This window comes from Bos mutus, chromosome 26, assembly GCF_027580195.1.
Source record: "Bos mutus isolate GX-2022 chromosome 26, NWIPB_WYAK_1.1, whole genome shotgun sequence".
NCBI lineage: Eukaryota > Metazoa > Chordata > Mammalia > Artiodactyla > Bovidae > Bos > Bos mutus.
Window position 1 is genome coordinate 841,153 of NC_091642.1, and position 17,955 is coordinate 859,107.

At 58.4% G+C, this 17,955-nt stretch overlaps 1 protein-coding gene across 4 annotated transcripts in view; it reads right to left on the reverse strand.

Moving 5' to 3' along the window:
• Positions 1-17,955, reverse strand: part of INPP5A (inositol polyphosphate-5-phosphatase A) — a 145,805-nt gene that overhangs the window by 43,437 nt on the left and 84,413 nt on the right. For all 4 annotated transcript variants that reach the window (XM_070363979.1, XM_070363981.1, XM_070363980.1 and 1 more), the window contains exon 5: positions 4,792-4,855. In XM_070363979.1, coding sequence (XP_070220080.1) covers positions 4,792-4,855 — 64 coding nt within the window. The remainder of the gene's footprint in view (positions 1-4,791; positions 4,856-17,955) is intronic.

Genomic DNA, 17,955 nt, shown 5'->3' on the forward strand with positions numbered 1-17,955 from the left:
ATTGGGGGCAAGAGGAGAAGGGGATGACAGAGGATGAGATGGCTGGATGGCATCACTGACTCGATGGACGTGAGTCTGGGTGAACTCCGGGAGTTGGTGATGGACAGGGAGGCCTGGCGTGCTGTGATTCATGGTGTCGCAAAGAGTCGGACAGGACTGAGCGGCTGAACTGATTGAGCTGAGAAGAGTGCGACTGGACGGTAGTTTGAGCATTCTTCGGAACTGCCTTTCTTTGGCTCACTTTTAAATTGTGTTGTTTTCTTATTACTGAGTTTTAAAGAGTTCTTTTTTATTTGGATAACAGTCCTCATGTGCCTTTTCAGATAGTCTCTCCCAGTCTGTGGCTGGTTTTCTCATCCTCTTGGCAGAGACAGAACATGTTTTTCACTCCAGTAAACTCCAGCTTACGATTACTCCTTTCATGGATCATGTTTAGTGTTGTATCTAAAGAGTCATCACTAAAGCCAAGGTCACCTCCATTTTCTTCTACGTATCGCCCAGGAGTTTCATGGTTTCATGCTTTGCAGCTGGGTCTCTGGTTCCTTTTGAGTTAATATTGGGAAGGTGGTCACCTCCGTTTTCTCCTACGAATCGCCCAGGAGTTTCATGGTTTCACACTTTGCAGTGGGGTCTCTGGTTCCTTTTGAGTTAATATTGGGAAGGTACAAAGTCTGTGAGTAGATTCGCCTTCCGTGCTTATGGACAGACCCCAGCGCCGCCTGTTGAGACGACTGTCTTTGCTCTATTTTATTTGTCTTGCTCCTTTGTCAAGAATCAGGTGACTGTGCGTGAGGATCCGCTTCTGCTCTCGCTATGCCGTTTGGTCTGTTTGTTCTTCCAGCAACATCTCGCTGTTCTGATTGCTGCAACTTTATAGAAAAGTCTTGAAGCTGAGTAGTGTCAGTGCTCCAATCTCGTTCTCCTCCTTCAATACTGGGTTGGCTATTCTGGGTCTTTGCCTCCTCTTCATGTGAACTTTAGGATACATTGGTCAGTACCCACAAAACAACTTTATGGGACTTAGAACAAGCTTGTGTTGAATCTATAGATCCAGTTGGGAAGAACTTGACAATACTGAATCTTCCTATAAATGAACATGGACTCTCTCTCCACTTACTTGGGTCTTCTTTGATTCCTTTAATCAGATTTTATAGTTTTTCGCATGCAGATATTGCCCATATCTTTTAAAAATAACCTAATCGGTTTATGTGTGGCCGTGCTGGGTCTCCATTGCTGCACGGGGGCTGCTCTGGTTGAGGGGCACGGGCTTCTCACGGCGGTGGCGTCTCTGGCTGTGGACCGCGGGCTCTAGGGCCTGTGGCTTCCAGCAGCAGCAGCACAGGGGCTCAGCAGCTGCGCCCCCGGGCTCTGGAGCACGGGCTCAGTGGGTGGGGCCCCTAGGCTTTGCTGCTCGTGGCATGTGGGGTCTCCCCAGCTCAGGGGTTGAATGTGTGCGTCCTGCGCGGGCAGGAGGAGCCTTTACCACTGAGCCGCCAGGAAACCCCAATGCTGCACGTGTTTTGTTGGATTTATCCCAAGTACTTCTTTTTGGTATGTGAGCTATGTTCTTAATTTCGAATTCTACTTGTTAAATGCTATCGGTGAAGCCCTTGCCTTGTGCTTATTAACCTCACATCCTGACCGTGCTCCTGGTACCAGCTTCCGCTGCTACCGCTGCTGATGTTGGTTCCTCAGGATTTTCTGTATAAACTAGTCACCTAAGACGTAAGACAGCATCTTCCTACCAATAAGACTTTTATTCCTTTTCTTGTCATATTACAGTAGCCAAGATTTCTAGTGTGATGTGGAAGAGAAACGGGGAGAGTGGACACCCCACCTAGATTCTGGCCTTAGGGGAGCAGCGTGTGGATCTAGTTCTCTGCTGTTGAGTATGACTTAGTGCAGAATCTCTGCAGCTGTTCTTCATCAAGTTGAGGAAGTTCTCCTCTAGTCACAGTTTCCTGAGTTTTTATGATAAATGGGCGTTGTATTTTATGAAAAATTTTTTTCTACATCGATTGATGTAATCGTGTGATTTTCTTTTTTAGCCTATTGGTGTGATGGAGTACACTGACTGACTTTCGAATGGTAAATCAGGTTTACATACCTGGAATAGATCTGAATTGGTCACAGTGCATACTTTTTCTTATATGTTGCTAGTTTTGAGTTGCTAATATTATCAATATGTTGAGAATTTTGCTTTGTATGTTCATGAGAGATGCTGGCCTGTAGTTTTCCTTTTTTGTAATATCTTTATCTAGTTTTGGTATCAGGGTAATGCTAGCCATGTAGAATGAATTAGAAAGTTTTCTCTCTGCTTTTACTTTCTGGAAAAGATTCTAAAGAATCAGTATAATTTCTTCCTTAAATGTTTAGTAGAATTCACCAGTGACAGCATTTGGATCTGATGCTTTCTTGCTTAGAAGGTTATTAAGTGCTGACTGAATTTCCTTTAACAGATAATTCATATTATCTACTCCTCCTTGAATGAGTTTTGATAGACTGTATCTTTCAAGGAAGCGGGCCATCTGAGTCATCAAATCTACAGGCTCAGACTTATTCACAATATTTCCATATTATCCTTTTAACATCCACTGGATCAGCAGTGACGGCCCCTCTCTCGTTTCTGATATTAACGTGTGTCTTTGTCAGCCTGGCTGAAGGTTTGCCGATTTTGCTCCTTGTTTCAGAGTCGGCTCCCAGCCGCGCTGACTCTGCACTGAGCGTCTGCTCTTGGTCTCACTGCTGTGTGTTCTGAGGCTCGCTGTTTCTTCTCTTCTACCTACTCTGGGTCTTACTTGCTCCTCTCGCCCAGGTGTGACAGGAGACTGAGGAGAGGCTGGGGCTGTCTGTCTCCCTCCCTGTTGTCTGGGCCTTGATCAGACCCCAGCCGGCTGGACTCTAGTCAAGGGCTTTCCTTCTGGTCAGGCCTCTGGGAGACCTGACAGAATGCTCTGGGCATTTCAGAATTGCTACTCTCCCCTCCCCTGCCAGAGGCACGCAGGGATTTCCCTTGATCTTCATCCCGGGAACCTGGTGGGGCTCCTGGAGGCCAACCCACGAAGGGGGGCCAAGGATGGCCGTGTGGGGCTGCCCTGCCGTGACCTGACTGCTCAATGGCTCTGCCTCTCTGGCCTGCCAGCCTCCCCCCGAGCCTGAGGGGCAGCAGTTTGTCCTGTGGCCTTGCTCCTCTGAGGGGTCCACAGAGAGTCACCTATTTTCAGCTGGTTTGGATCATCTTCTGCGAGGCTGAAGTGACTGCTTCCTCGCTCGTCACATGTCGGACCAGAAACCAGAGCCCCTTTTATCTGTCTTATCTCAACTTTCTAAGTAGGAAAGTATCTGTTAAAATCCAGGCTGTTTGTTCTTTAAAGTGTGTTCAAACTGCACAGATCTGGATTGCTTTTGCTGAAGCTCAATTTCAGGCAGAAATGCAAGTCTTGAAGAGCAAGGAGTGGGGGAGTGGGGGCCAGTGGCCACGCCTGCCTGAGACTCCGGCCACGCCCACTGCTGTGGGTCGGCAGGAACACCCGCCAGGCTGAGCCAGGCTTGTCTGCTCAGGGCATGACCACCACCCGTGTTATCACAGTTCTTGTCACTGATAATGTGGAGGTCTTGCTGGAGTGGAACGTACGTCTAAGGTACAACTGTAAACAGACTGTGGGCTAGCCAGGCACTTCATGATGACTTTGATGTAGTAATACAGCATTTCTGCAAAGGCTTACTTGAAAAGAGGAGAACCTTAACAGAGGTGGCACCTGTAGGGCCAGAGGCGCAGGTTCGTTAGAAGCAAAGCCCTTCTGCTGCAGCCACGCCGGGAGCCACTGTGCCTGCACCCTCCCGCCACCCCGCTCACGGCCCCGCAGACATGATACGACGTCCAGAGTCTGCAAGAGCGTGGGGAGAGCAGCCCGCTCCCGCCAGGTCTGCTGGGCCGCTCTCAGCCCCGCGGCGGGGCAGAAAATCCACAGGTGATGGGCTGGTGAACGCCTGCTGCTGGGACCCTGTTCTCAGGCTGATGGAATCACTGCTTCTCGGCCCGTGGGCGCGCTCTGTCTCCGGAGTAAGCAGAGAGGATGACTCTGAACAGACTGCGAGGCAGGCTGCCCCCACTGTCCTCACACCTGGGAAGCATCACAGAGGCCTGTGATCTGGCTCCACGGCCCTGGTGCAGCTCAGAGAGCTTGACGCTCAGCATGTGGAGTCGAGCCTGCCTGAGTGGTCAACCCACACGCACCCTGCGGGCGGCCGGCCCTCAGACCGGGGCAGACGCACAGCCTCCGCGCGTGAGCACTCGGGGGCCCTCAGGAGACGCACAGAGTTTGCCCAGTGAACACGGGCGGCGTTGTCCGCTCCGCCACAAACACACTCTCGCCTGCTCTTTCCTGAAACATGCTGTCTGGCTGTGTTTTTCATTTTTTTCCCACTTTCTCACATTTGACAGGCACAGAGATACAAACCGTTCCCTTCTCCTCTTTATTACAGGAAAACCAGAGCCCCCAGCCTGAGCCATGAGGGCTGGCAGGGGTGTGGCCCGGGGGTGGGCTGGCCGGGGCCAGAGGGGAAGCCGTCCGGGGCGGTCTGACCATCGAGGTTTCAAAGACATAGAGCAGGCGTCCTCCCAAGTCCCTGCCGAGTGACCGCGGCAAAGCCTTGATCAAACCGGACCTGCGGTCCTCTCGCAGGGACACTGGGCGGAAGGGGCTGGGAGAAGCCAGACCACGGGGCAGTGGGCAGGGTCCAGCAGGACAGAAAATCCCAGAGGACATGAAGGACAGCATGGCGTCTTACCTTTAAAGTCAAATTGGTAGATGTTTTTTAAGGATTCGTGAAGAAAGTAAAAGCTTCCTAGCGCCTGCAGAGCAAAAAAAGAAACCAAGTGAGCGGCCTGAGAAGATTTTAAAGCAGTTTTGCGCAAGAAGGCGAGTCCAGCTCATGGCGGCCAGTCATGGCTCCGGGCTGAGCCTCCCAACCCGGACACCTGCGGTCCGGCCTCGAGCCAGGCCCCCGCGCCCGCCCCGCTGCCCACATCCACTGCGGGGCCCACCCTGCAGGACGGAGCTGCGGCCACCCTGCCCCCGAGCCCTCGGCCACGAGCAGCACCACCAACCGCCCGCCGGCGCCAGGAGCGGCTCTGGGCGACCAGCTCGGCCCAGCGCCCCTCTCAGGAGGCCAAGTGCAGGCCCGGGCGGGGCGGGCGGGGCGGGTCAGGGCACCCGAAGCCGGAATCACTTGTTTACCTGGGATTCAAACTTCACTTGGGGTGTGCGAGTGCACGTGAACATGTGTGCCTGTGTGTGTGACGGGGACTCAGGCGTGTGGTCAGTGGCTGGGGCTCCGCAGGCACAGAGTAAACAGCCCACATGCCGCTCGCCCGACCCCAGCCGTCATCAGCTGCCCTGAACCCTCCCCGAGGGGAGCTGCGGCCCCTGCACGCACACACCCGAGGCCCAGCCTCTGCTTTCTGCTCCGACCTCGGACAGCCGAGGCCCCTCCAAGAAGCGGACTCGGGCAGCACGGGGACCCCAGGAAGAGAATCCTAACAGCTGCTCTGCTCACGCGGGCCTGTAAATGGGCATTCTTTCATCTCTGTGAGCAAAGTAAGCACTCAGAAAAAGCCTAAGTAAATAAATGTGATTGCAAATATTTGAACTATTGCCTCATTGAATGCAATAAAGCTAATATAATATTAAGAAGTTCATGATAAATGCAAAATAAATTGCCAATGTAGGAACAGAAACTGTAACTCATAGAGTCAGAAAATCCATAATTAGCTCTAATGAGTATTTCAAGTCAAAGTGCTATCCAACTTTTCCGACACCTGACCGACCCCATCCATGCAGTTCAGGGCCCGTTTGTCAGCGGCTGCGAGGCCGTCTGGAGGGAAGCGAGCAAGGCCGGGCGCTGGCCCGCGGGTCCTCTGACCCCGCAACTGTCAGCAGAGTGTTCGTCTTGTCAGAGAGTATTGACTCCTTGCCTGCTTTGCTAGAAACAATTCAAATACTTTTTACATATTTATAAACCTGTCAGGAGTGCCTATTTTCTCCATTAGTGAAATGCAGCAGTTGCTGCTGTGTCCACCGGGGCTCAGACACGGGGCAGGAGCCCTGACAGACGGCAGCAGCACGGCCTCGGGGGCAGACTCGCCCCGAGGCTACGGGGATCCAGCGGCCGGGCTCTGAAGGGATGCAGCGTGAGCCTGGATCCAGGTCCGTGCGACTCCCACGCGAGCACCAGGGATGAACGCAGCAGGAGACGTGGTCCAGGGCCCCTGGTTCCACCCACCTGGCAGCTCGAGGTCCCTCAAGGGTCTGCAGATGCTGCAAACGCTGCGAAGACAGTCTCCCGCAGCGACTGAGTAGGCTGCTGATGGGACCCAGGGCCGCATCTGGGCGCTCGTCTGCCTTTGGGGGGCTGAAGACTGAGGACCAAGAGCTGATCTCCAGACACGCTGACCCAGGGTAGGGGACGGGGGGGGGGAGGCTGCTCCCCACACTGGAGCCATGCGTCCGCAGACGTCCAGCAGACGCGAAACGCGGGTTTGCCAAGGGTCCTGCAGGCGAGCCACCGCCCCCCCGCGGTGGGAGGCCACGTAGCCCCAGAGGCCAGCCCTCGGATGTGCACCCACTGCCTCTGCTGGCAAACGAAGTGGATGCTCCAGGACGCACCATCTCGGTGTGACGCCCGCACCTCCATGTCAGATTGCTGGCTTTCCCGGGGAAGAGACGGCCCCTAAGGCTCGAGTCAAACCGACCAAGGAAGGGCCACAGGGGCAAATCTGCCCTCCAGACACAGGGAAGAGGGACACACACGTCTTCTCACACACTGACATGTGTCCGAGGTGTTCACTACAGGCGCTGATGCTATAGGGAACACTGCGTGGCGTCCCTGAGCACACGTGAGAGACACGCACACCCCTGCACGCCTGTATTAAGTGGGCGCGTGTGCGTGACACGCGGCTGGAGTTTCTGGGTCACGGTGGGTAGGCACCTTCCACGCAGGATTCTACACGGCACCGCCAGCGGTGCCCGCTGCCCACCCCCTTGCCCGGTCCTGGTACCGGCAGACCAGCCGGCAGCCCTCTGCGGCTGCAGGCCCGCAGGCGACCCAGCAGGCATCTCACCTGTGCTGCCCTCACTCTGGAGCAGCTGAGCGCCTCCTTCTAGCACACCGGGCACGTGGGTTTCTCTTGAAGGCCTTGCTCTCACACTGAGTCCACTTTCCATTCCCCATGTCTGTTACCTGCACGATGAGGAACATCTCCTGTGCCTTGGCTCACCTTGTCGGTTTTCTGTGGTATCTTTCACCGAATGAAAACTTTTATCTTTAAGGTAGTCAAACAAGCCGACACCTCCTTCATGGCTTTAGGCTTCCGTTCCTGGTTTGCCAAGAGTTCTCTCTCACTCCACGACGAGTCTCACCACCCTCTGATACCCGGGCTGCTCAGAGGAGGCAGCGTTTCCATGGAAACCAGCAGCATCCAGGTTCACATGAGGAGAGGCTGGCGAAGCAGGTAACGCCCACGATGGCAGAGCATGGCCATCCTCGGGCTGCAGCCCAGCATGGTCAGAGAGCCTGTGATGAGAGGGGCGACAGGAGAGTGGGGGCCAGGGCCGGGCTGAGAGGGAAGAGGCGTAAGGCTGCTTTTCCCCACACCAGGGATGTATCTGTGGGCAGGGCACAGGCACCCAGTGGATTCTACCACTCCATCCATGTGGTTCCCCGTTGTTCACGTGAAGGCCACACTCCCATCTCTCCAGGGGTCTGTTCTCTGGGCTTTGACTCCTCTCGTCGGTCTAACAGCAGTTTTTCCTAGCTTAGCTTTATAAGTCTTCATATTCAGTAGTAGAGATAAATGTTCCGTTTTGCTTTTCTTCACAACTGCTTTTATTATTTTTGGCCCTCTGTACTTCCAAGTGAAACTCCCCAACAGCTGCCAAATTACACCCAGACATCCTGCTGGGGTGCAGATCACACACAGCCTGCCCGGGGGGCAGTGGCATCTTCACGGCGCTCAGTCTTCCTTCCCGTAACTGTGACACGCCTTGAGCCACACTCAAGTCTGGTTTATAGGGGGTTAAAGCGGAGCACTGCTCTAAGAGGGTTGAAAACGTCAGGCCAGCCTTGCACTGCTGGCCCCAGGCTGGCTTGATCACGACACACGTGCTCACACTCGTGGGTTCTGGCGGCTGGACTGCGTCCAGGGCCTTCACCTGTTCCTGGACTGGTCCTCACCCTTGCCACCCGGTGACTTTGCTGAGCCGGGTCTGTGACAGCCCACCCGGGAGTTAGAGCAAGACTTCCCTGGACCCTCCGCTTCCCCGCAGCGTGGATGCCTGACCCCGCAGGACGCCACTCTCAGCCCTCACTGGGGGCCCCGCTCTGACTCCACGAGCAGCTGCACAGGCTCCGTCTCCCAGCTGCCAGCTCCAGCGTGGTGCCCCCGGGGGTCAGCCTCGGGTGTGGGACACGCAGTTCCCGTGCGCACGTCCCAAGGGGCCGCCTCCCGGATTCGGGGCCCTGTGGCATCGCTCTCCCTCTCCCGCTGGAACCCTGGTCCTCCCTGGATGTGGCGTGCCCACCACCACGCCCTCCCTGAACGGCCCCTCCCCGAGTGACCACCACTCTGGGCACTGCTGACCCTCCGTTCTCGGCCCCGGGGAGCCCTGCCTCCTGCACCACTGCAGTCCCTGCACTCCTGCCCCTCCATTTCCCCCGTCTGCTGTGGGGCCACCAGAAGCCTGGCCCTGTCCCCCACTCTCCGGTCACCCCCATCACCACAGCCCCCCGGCTCACAAAGCTCTGGCTACACTGGCCTCCGGCCTGAGGTTGGCCAAGCTCTGCCACCATGGGCATTCCTGTTTTGCCGCCTTCCTCTCACGTGAGCCCTGATGCTGCACATTCCCATGGAAACGCTGCCTCCTCTGAGCAGCCCTCCCGGACTTCAGCCCCCGCACAGCCCCGCCCTTCTGTGGTGCTGCCCACTCTGGCTGTGTGCTTATTTCCTTCTCTACCAGGAGGGGAGGGAGCTCCCTGAGGGACCTGGTCACCTCTGAGTCCCCAGCACAAGGCCTGGCACGCGGCAAGAATCACTGGACAGTGAGACACAGAGGCGTGTCCCCCACCTCCCCAGGAGACCGGTCCACGGCTCGGAGCCAACGCGCTGCAGGCCTCAGAGGACAAGCCAAGCCCGGCCTCACAGCAGCGCCAAGAAGCCAAGCCCGACGCACGGGCCACACGCCTTCACCAGCAAGGGGAGCGGCCCTCCCTCGCACAAGGGGAAGCCCCCAGACTCCTGGTTTTAAAACAATTTAACAGATTGAGTAATAAATCAAAGCAAAGTTACTGCAACATTCATTAGATTATAAACAATAATAAATGAAACAAGGCTTCTGCTTCAATCAATGCAGAGCTTCATTGATCTTCTCCGGCATAATAAACTCGCGATGGCCAGCCTAATTGGATGGGGCAGCCTGACTGCCCACGCTGGCCTGCGTCACTGGAGGGCGGCCTGCAGGAGAGGCTGCCCACGGGTGTCACCGTCACAGGCTCCCGGCCCCGCAGAGCTGCTCTGTGACTCTCGCAAATGAGAACTGACTTGTTCACAAAGTACCGACTTTCCAGGTCAGCCCCTGGGCTGCACCTGGAGTGACGGCCAGGCCCTGCTGACCCCCGCGCCCCGCTCCCCGCGGCCCGCCCGCACCAGGGCTGCGTGTAATTTCATCTTGTCTCCCGCCCGACGGCCAGCATCAGAAGGTAATCAAATTGGCTGTCCATTGTGTTCATCTACGAACAGAGCTAATGATATTCCGCTGCTGAATTAAAGAGCGTTTTATAAAGCATGCACTGCGCACTGACCCTGTCACAGCCCGGCCCCGCTGTCCCCTCAGGCCCCGCGAGGCTGACATGCTGCTGACATGTCTGATCACCACGGCAAGGCGGCCGACATGTCACCAGGCCCTGCAGACATGGGCCACGGAGAGAGCACGTCACCAGGTCCCTAAACTGCAGGGACACTGGTCTCAGTCCACCTGGGCAAGGCCCCCTCAGGGCAGGATGGCCCTGCCAGGGCACCCGCCCTGGAAACCACTGGGGTGACCTCGGGCAGAGAGGAGTCCGGCCTGAGATCCTGCGGGCGGGGTGAGGCCTGGGACGGTGACCAGGACTCTGGACAGGAGGCCAGCTTCTGAGCAGGGGCACCGTCCCTGGGACGTCCTGAGAGCAGTCAGGGCCTGGGCAACGAGTCCAGGGTTCCTGCCAGCAGCTGGAAGTGGACAGCACCATGGTCTGAGGTGGGGACGGCTCAGAGCACAGGTGTCCAGCTTCAAACGAGCCGAGGCTGAAATGGCCCCAAGACGCCTCACAGGGGTGGCAGGCCTGGAGTCCAGGACAGAGGTCTGGCCCCGATGTAAATGCAGTGGTCGCCGTGTGCAGAGTCCTCAGCAAGGTGCTGCGCTCCCAGGAGAACCAGAGCCAGGGTGAAGGGCAGGGGTCGGTGAGGGCCCAGGGAGCAGGGGTGACAGGTGGCCCTCAGGGACACGCACGGGTCAGTGGGGGTCAGGCACAGTGGGGAAGAGGCAGGGAGGGGCAGGAGGTGTCCTGGAGCTGAGTCTCCAGGGCGCAGGGACACTGAGGGCTTGGGAAGGGGTGCTGACCTTGGGCCCAGCTGAGAGGGCAGGGGCGACATACAGGAAGTTCCGGCTTGAGGGGCTCCTCGCGGCCTGTGGCCCAGGCCGGGGACTCGGGACTCCCCAGACCCACGCGGCACCCGGGGAACACCTCAGCTGTCGCGTCCAGGGCCCAGTCCGCCCCCCGCAGAATCATGCGTTTTGCTCGGCACAGTATCTCGGACCTTCCCCTTCAGAAGCGAAAGGCTCCTGACTCCACCTGACTTAGCAGGTTCCAGCCCGCCCGGCCGCGGGTGGGAAAGGAAACCTGTCCACGAGACAAGAGTTCCCTCCAGGGCGACGGAACACTGCAGACCCGGGGCCCCTCGGCGAGCACCCCCAGGCCACCGTCAACTCTGCATCACGATCTCATCCTCTTGAGATGATGAGAGTCCTTTGCAGGACGAATACTCTTTTCAGTATTACTTTGCAAACGGAAAGCTTTGATAATAAGCAAAGAAAAACATCAGACTTAAAATGACTAGTCTTCTTTATAAGATTTGTTGTATTCCCCATGTCTAAATGATCAGCAAAGCAAATCGATAAACTTTTATGCCAATTAAATCACTCAGAGAGTTTGCATCGCAGCTAAAGCAGCTCTGACTTCATCTTTCATCTTCTGAAAATCATTAGCTTTTCAATTACAATTTCATCCTTAACGAGTGTTCTGGAGAAACCGCATCCCAGACAGAGGACGGTTAAGGGAAAACGCGCCTCAAGGGCCACCAGCACTGGGCGATGCTGTCTACAGGATGCGTGCGCTGTCGAGACGCCTGCGCAGTAAACGTGAGGAGGAAGGTTTAACCGATTTTCAAACTTCAACCCCACTGGGAAACTGCCATCTACTTTTGCTTCAAATAACCTAACGCCACCCCCACTCCACAGAGATGCTAACACAGCAACACCTGCAGAGGGCACAGCTTATGGCCCCAGCCCCTCAGCCCTCCTCACCCCGGCAGTCGGGGGGCACCACCATCCCCTACTGCTGGAGGGTCTCGTGCCTCCATCTGCACTGCAGGCCGTCTCCCCGCTGCAGGGCACCACCACGCCTGCCCTCCCCAGCCTGCACTCCCTGCCCCAGCCTTCCCACCCGCAGTGTCCGCTTGCTTCTGGCGGCCACTCCCTCCCGCAAGGAAAGCGTCCTTCAGCATGCGCCCCTTGGACTGGCCCGCTGCGGCCGACTCCTTTCAGGGCGCTTTCACCCGCCATCCTGCATGCGGGACTCTCCGCTGGCCTCTCCCTCGAGACATGGCAATGGCTGGGGGTATGGCCCTCAGCATCGCGGTCACCACTTCCCCTCTCGGGGACCCGTCTTCCCCACGGCTGCTTTCAAAGGGGCCCCTTGGTCCAGGGTTCTGTTCAGTTTTGCTGTGACCTCTCTGGGCGCTGATTTTATCTCCCTGAATTTGTATATTTGTCCCTCGTCTGTTGGGAAACTGTCACTGTTTTCTCTTCAAAGTGGCGTCCCCTCGGCCACGTCAGCGGGACCACACGGCGGGCGCTCACCTCTGCCCCACGCCCGCGTTCTTCCAGATGCTCTCATGCTTTCTGGGGCCGCCTGCAGCCCACACACCGCCTGCAGTCCAGGCTCCGTGTCTTCTGCTCTGAGGGCTCCAGCCTCGAGACTGGGCGCGCACACAGAGGCCCTCCCTGGTAGGGGTGCTTGGTCCAACCGGCCCTCGGAGGTCTGTGAGGGGCTGCGCATGCGTCAGGAAGGCGCACGGGGCCCTCCACGCACCTCCGGGGGTCAGGGCGCCTCCAGCTGCCAACGCCTGCTCCGCCTTCCGCGCCCAGGGCCGACCTGAACCAACCGTCCCCCGCCACACCTGGCTCAGGCCCGGCTTCCTCCTCAGCCGTCTTCTGGGCCAAGGGGCACAGTGGGCTCAGAAGCCTGAGCTCACCTCCTGCGACGGCTCTTCCTGTTTGGGGAGGTGGTCACGGGGTCTGCCTCCCCTGGCCCCGGGCGGAGCTGGATCAGTGGACCTCTAGCCTGATGAGAGGTGAGAGCTCTCCCCATTGCTGCCCAGGGCCCCGCCAGGGTGGGGAACAGGCCTCACAAGGTACAACGTGGTGCCGCTGGCCGGGAGGCGCTCGGCCAGGACAGGAGCCCACCCCACCTGTGTGCACGGTGCTTGCAGGAGCTCCTCCGCTGGCCCCCACCCCAAGACAGAGGCGGACGCGGGGGGCGTCCACGTCATGGGGGCGGGGCCACAACATGACAGACACGCCCCTCCTCCCTGCCCCCTTCTCGGGCCAGACCACAAGGGCCCCCGACCCCTACATGGGTGGGACCGAGGCTCAGGGAGGTGCCGCGGCCCTGGCCACACTCAGCTCCGTGCCCTTTGGGAGGGCAGTAACAGAAGCCGTGTTTTCCTAGGACCCGGAGGAGACGAGGTCAGGAGCATCTTTCCAGGAAAGAGGAAACAGCAGCCGGTGTTTGCCAATGGGGAAGGCCAGTGGCGCTGGTGGGGGTCTCTGATGGTCCCTGCTGGGAAGCTGGGGGGACGCCAAGTCCCAGCCATGAGCATGATGCCTGACTCCTGCCAGAGGCCACCCGACTCCTGCCAGAGGCCGCCCCACCCCCGCCAGAGGCCAGCGGGCGGCCGGAGCACGGCCACCCGTTCAAGGAGTGTCCTTGGGTGGCGTCCTGTGGAGAATGAGCCTGGGTCGCTAGCCTGTCCTACTCTGGAAGGATGCACTGGCGGGTCTGAAAGTGCGGGGTTCAGGACACGTGTGATTTTCCTGGTGGTTGAGTGACTAAGACTCCGTGCTCCCAGTGCAGGGGCCTGGTTCCATCCCCGGTCAGGAGTCTGGATCCCCCACGCCGCAGCACAGGCTGAAGATCCTGCGTGGTGCAACCAGGACCCGGTGCAGCCAAATGAACTAAACACTTTTCAGAAAGAACAACGCGAGTGTGTGTTCCCTCTCAACATCCACCTGCGTGGCTACAGAGGGCCTCAGGCTGGGGCCCTGGGGGCCACCTGCGTGGCTACAGAGGGCCTCAGGCTGGGGCCCTGGGGGCCATGCCTGTGACCCTCCAGACTGCCCACCACGTCTGGTCACTAGTGTCTCTGGGCCTTTCTGTCCCCAGGCCCCCAGCCTTGAAGAGTGGGATCGTGGGAGGACTTTCAAAACAACCCTGGCAAACAGCAGGTGCCCAATGAAGGCAGCAGAGCTGGTGACGCCTCAGCACGGCCGTTTCTGCCGAAAGCACACAGCTCAGCCCAGCAAGTGCTGCCGTCCAGGGGTTAGGACACGCGAGCCCGGCAGGAACAAGGGAACTGGAAAGCGAGCTTTGAGGTCACCCTGAGGAGAGACGCCCCGTGGAATCGGAGCCCACCTGCCGTGGGAGCCGTGTCTGTATCCCTGCCCCCATCACTCTCTGATTAACCCTGCCCTCGCTGCTTACAATAAGCCATTAGGACAGCGGCCGGGAATTCCATTTTTCCCTGTTGAGCCATAAAATCAATCAGGCTGAGTTTTTATTACGTAACCTCCTCAGAGGGAAACGGTCTGAGGTGAAACTATTTGAAGTGCTCTGACATGGGCGGGAGGAGTCTGTCCACGTGCTCCCCCTGGAAGGAGCGGTCTCAGCTCCATTTATACGTCGTCTCCCCCTACAGCGCCTGGACGGGCGGTGGGGACCGTTCTGACTGCAGGAGAACTTGGGAGATGAACCCGAAGGAGGCAAAGGGTTGTGACTTCCCACGAAACGTGCGAGACCCCCAGGTCCTCTCATCTAAAAGGCGCCAGCGACACCTACCCGGCCCACCCTCCCGCTGTCAATCACCGCACGGCCTGGACACAAGAGCGTCCCCAAACCCTGAGGCTTCTGTGGGCTGGGACCGAGACACACGCGAGCATAACAGACACAAAAGTTACCCCTGAAAGATCTCCGCTCCAACTTCTGGTCGATGCGCTCAGCCAAAAGGTCAGAGCACGGAATTTGCTGGATAAATAAATGTTGGTGAGGCGGATGAATCACCGGAGAATTGGTGCATGGCAGCGAATGAATAACCTGCAAATGCCGCCCAAACCCCATTATTTCCGCTTCTCCCGGAGCCCGAGATTCATGTCCCCGCATGCCGCCAGTTCATTACCGACCAGCATCATCCCTCTTCCGCACTCGCTGGGCAGTGCGCGGCCCCTGGAGGGCCCTTTACTGCTTAATTCCCCATCATCCGCTCCACTGAACAGCTTAATCTCTGCTTGTATGATCAATACTATATCAGTGTAAATTAAAATGACAATTTTAAAGTAATTAAGCCTGTTAATGCTCGATTCAAATGTCATTATTTGCACAAGGGATCGAGGAGAAATTACACGGTGTCCAGGGTGACAGGAAGATGTCTGAGCCGTGGCCGGCCGCCACGCGGAGCCACCGGGGCTTCAGCAAAGCGGATTAACTCCACCGCGCCCTGCCAGGCTACCTACCCAATTTCTGAAGAGGATAACGCAATTTGATAAATCTAATTCCAGCGACAAACTCAATTATTGTGATAATAGATGAAACTTGGGAGGAGGTTCTGTACCAGGCCCACATGTTAGCAAATACACTTAACTCCGGAACGAGGTACAACAGTTATGATTTGATTGGATTTGTTCTCTCTCTTCGGAAAATGCTTTAGGTAATTTTGATGGTTGGAAGAAGGGCCTGCGTTTATTGAATAGTGGGGCTCTGGGCCCAGTAGGGCCGCAGCCCCGCCGGGCCAGGTCACAGTGGGGCGTCTGCCGCGTGCTCTGGCCGCCGCACTTACACAGCACAATCAGATCACGCATTCCCAGGTCCCGGGGGCCGACACAGAAACCTTGGCCTTGCCCGATCCCGGCTGGTCTGGGCCCAGTTCGGACAGCTGTGTCCAGCCTTTGTTTTCCTGAGTGGTGGGTGGGAGTGAGGGGATTAACAGAAAGAAAATTAGACAAACAGAAAGCCGCTCACCTTTACCCGCCCGTGACCCAGAGAGCTGGGCACACAGCACAGCCAGCCCGTCTGACCGAGTCTCCTGTGCAGGGACTTTTCCGCTTGAGCCACTTACGGGGGGCGGGAAGGTGCACATGGGGGGCGGTGGCCCCAGGCCCGGGGGGGGCCTGCTCCAAGGGGACGACGGCCGGCCCTGGGCCCCGTCCATCAGATCAGCAGTAAAAATTGACAACCAAGCATTAATATCAAGATGAAGAGCCAAGTGTAGCCATTTCTGTCTGAAAGCCGGGTAAGCCACGCAGCCGGTCTTCCAAGGTTCTGTCCAGAATGCGGCCCAGGGGAGCAGGAGAGACCCGGCCACCCGGGGGCAGGACCGTGCGCTCTGACCCCGGTTTGAGGGTCGTCGGAGCCTCACGCCCGCTGCAGAGGAGGGCCCGTCAGGACCCCTGCACCGGGCGATCCCACAGGGTTCCCTGCCCTCTGGCCGATGGCACTGGCACACACAGGACGTGGCATAATGTGGACAGGCGAGCTCCACAGACACAAATCCAGAACGGATGTGACACGCAGAGCGCGAAGGCCACGTCCCCTGCTCACTGAGTTAAAACCCACGGGCACCACAGGGCACGGCCTTCATGGCACCCAGCACCTGCCTTCCTATGGGAGCGGGCTCTGAAGCCCAAGGTCCCTGCAACTCCTGGCATCTCCCGGCCAGCGGCCAGTGTCGGAGGAGGTGTCCACTCGGGTTGGGGGCTCCTAGAGGTCCCCGGGAGCGTTTGGGGGAGCTGGTGAGCTCAGGGCTGGGGGGGGGGGAACACCCCACTCAGGCCGACTGAGAGGACGGGGAGGTAAACGCCAGTCGGCAGGGCTGCTCTGCGCCCCTGCTTCTCTGAGTTCCTGTCAGAAAACGCTAACAAGCACCAAAGTCCTTAAGAGCTTTACAATCTTTCAGTTGTTCACCAGACGTTCCCGGGCTGCATTTGTTTCCAGGCGCGGCTGACACACGCTCCATCACACCTGTCTGCGTCTGACCGATCACCGCTCGGCCCCGCACTGCCCGGCAGCCCGGCCAGGCCCGGCTCCCACCCGCCGAACGGGCCAAGGGCGCAGGAGGGGCCTGCGGGGTGGGGGGCAGAGACAGTCCCCCGCCCCCGCCAGGGATCCGGGTGAAGGCAGAGGGCTCCTCACCAAGCCCCCTGCACACCATGAGCGCCACGGAGCAGGGGCGCCTGGGGATACACGGTGGGGGTGGGGGGGGACGAGCAGCAGGGGTCGGGGTAGAGAGCGGCGGGGGCGGGAGTAGGGGTGGATGCGCGGTGGGGGTGGGGGGGGACGAGCGGCAGGGGTGGGGTGGACCAGCGGCGGGGGCGGGAGTAGGGGTGGATGCGCGGTGGGGGTGGGGGGACGAGCGGCAGGGGTGGGGTGGACCAGCGACGGCGGGGGGGGAGGGTGGGGCGGTGGGGGGTGGGGATGCAGGGTGGGGGGGGGGGGCGACGGTGGTGGGGTGGCTGGCGGGGTGGGGCGAGATCTGCTCGTGGGGATGGCGGCAGCTGCCCATTGCCATGGGGACCCCTCCTGGCACCACGGAGCTGCCAAGTCTCCCACTACAGACCATGGCTCCACTGCAAATGATGACCAAAAGGGCGGACTCCACGCCAGAAGACCGCGTCCGCCCGCCTGAGGTCGGGAGAAAACGCGCAGCAAAGTGAACACTATTTGACTGAGTTGGAGCAGAGCTACACCCAAGACCCAGACAGCCTTACTTAACCTAAAGGGTGACTTTTATCCTCGCGAGAGCTGCACAGCGCACAGAGTTACGCGCACTCTGCTATTACTTCCTGTGCAGCGTTCGGTTTCCTTGACCATGAGACACACACAGCCGTTTGGTGGCTTTTACGTGGAGTCAGCTGGTAACGGAAATATTCTTGTTCAGTTAAGTAATTTAAAATTTGACTGCCTCTCAGCCATTAGCCACGTGACTGCTCACAGCGCTATGGACGGACAACTGCCATTCTCCGAACTGTGGGCGCGGCGTGTAGAGGGTGACACGGACCGGAGCCCGACGGCGGCCTCCGAGGGCGGCCTCACGCTGACGCCGCCGCGCTCCCGCGTCTCAGCTGTTCTTCGCCTGCCTCTGCCGGCGGCGCTTAGCTGGTCCCGCAGCTGGTGCAGACTTGCTGGCAGACGCTTGCGTGGTCCGCAGCCTGGGGGTGAAGCTGCCACAAACACCTGTGTCCAGCCCCATGTGGACATGCGCCTGCATCTCTCCAAGGTGGGCGCCTGGAGGTGGGACGGTGAGGTCTCACGGTCGCTGAGCTTTTAACTGTTCAGGCGCTTCCCAGCGCGCCCCCCACGCCCTCCCCAGCG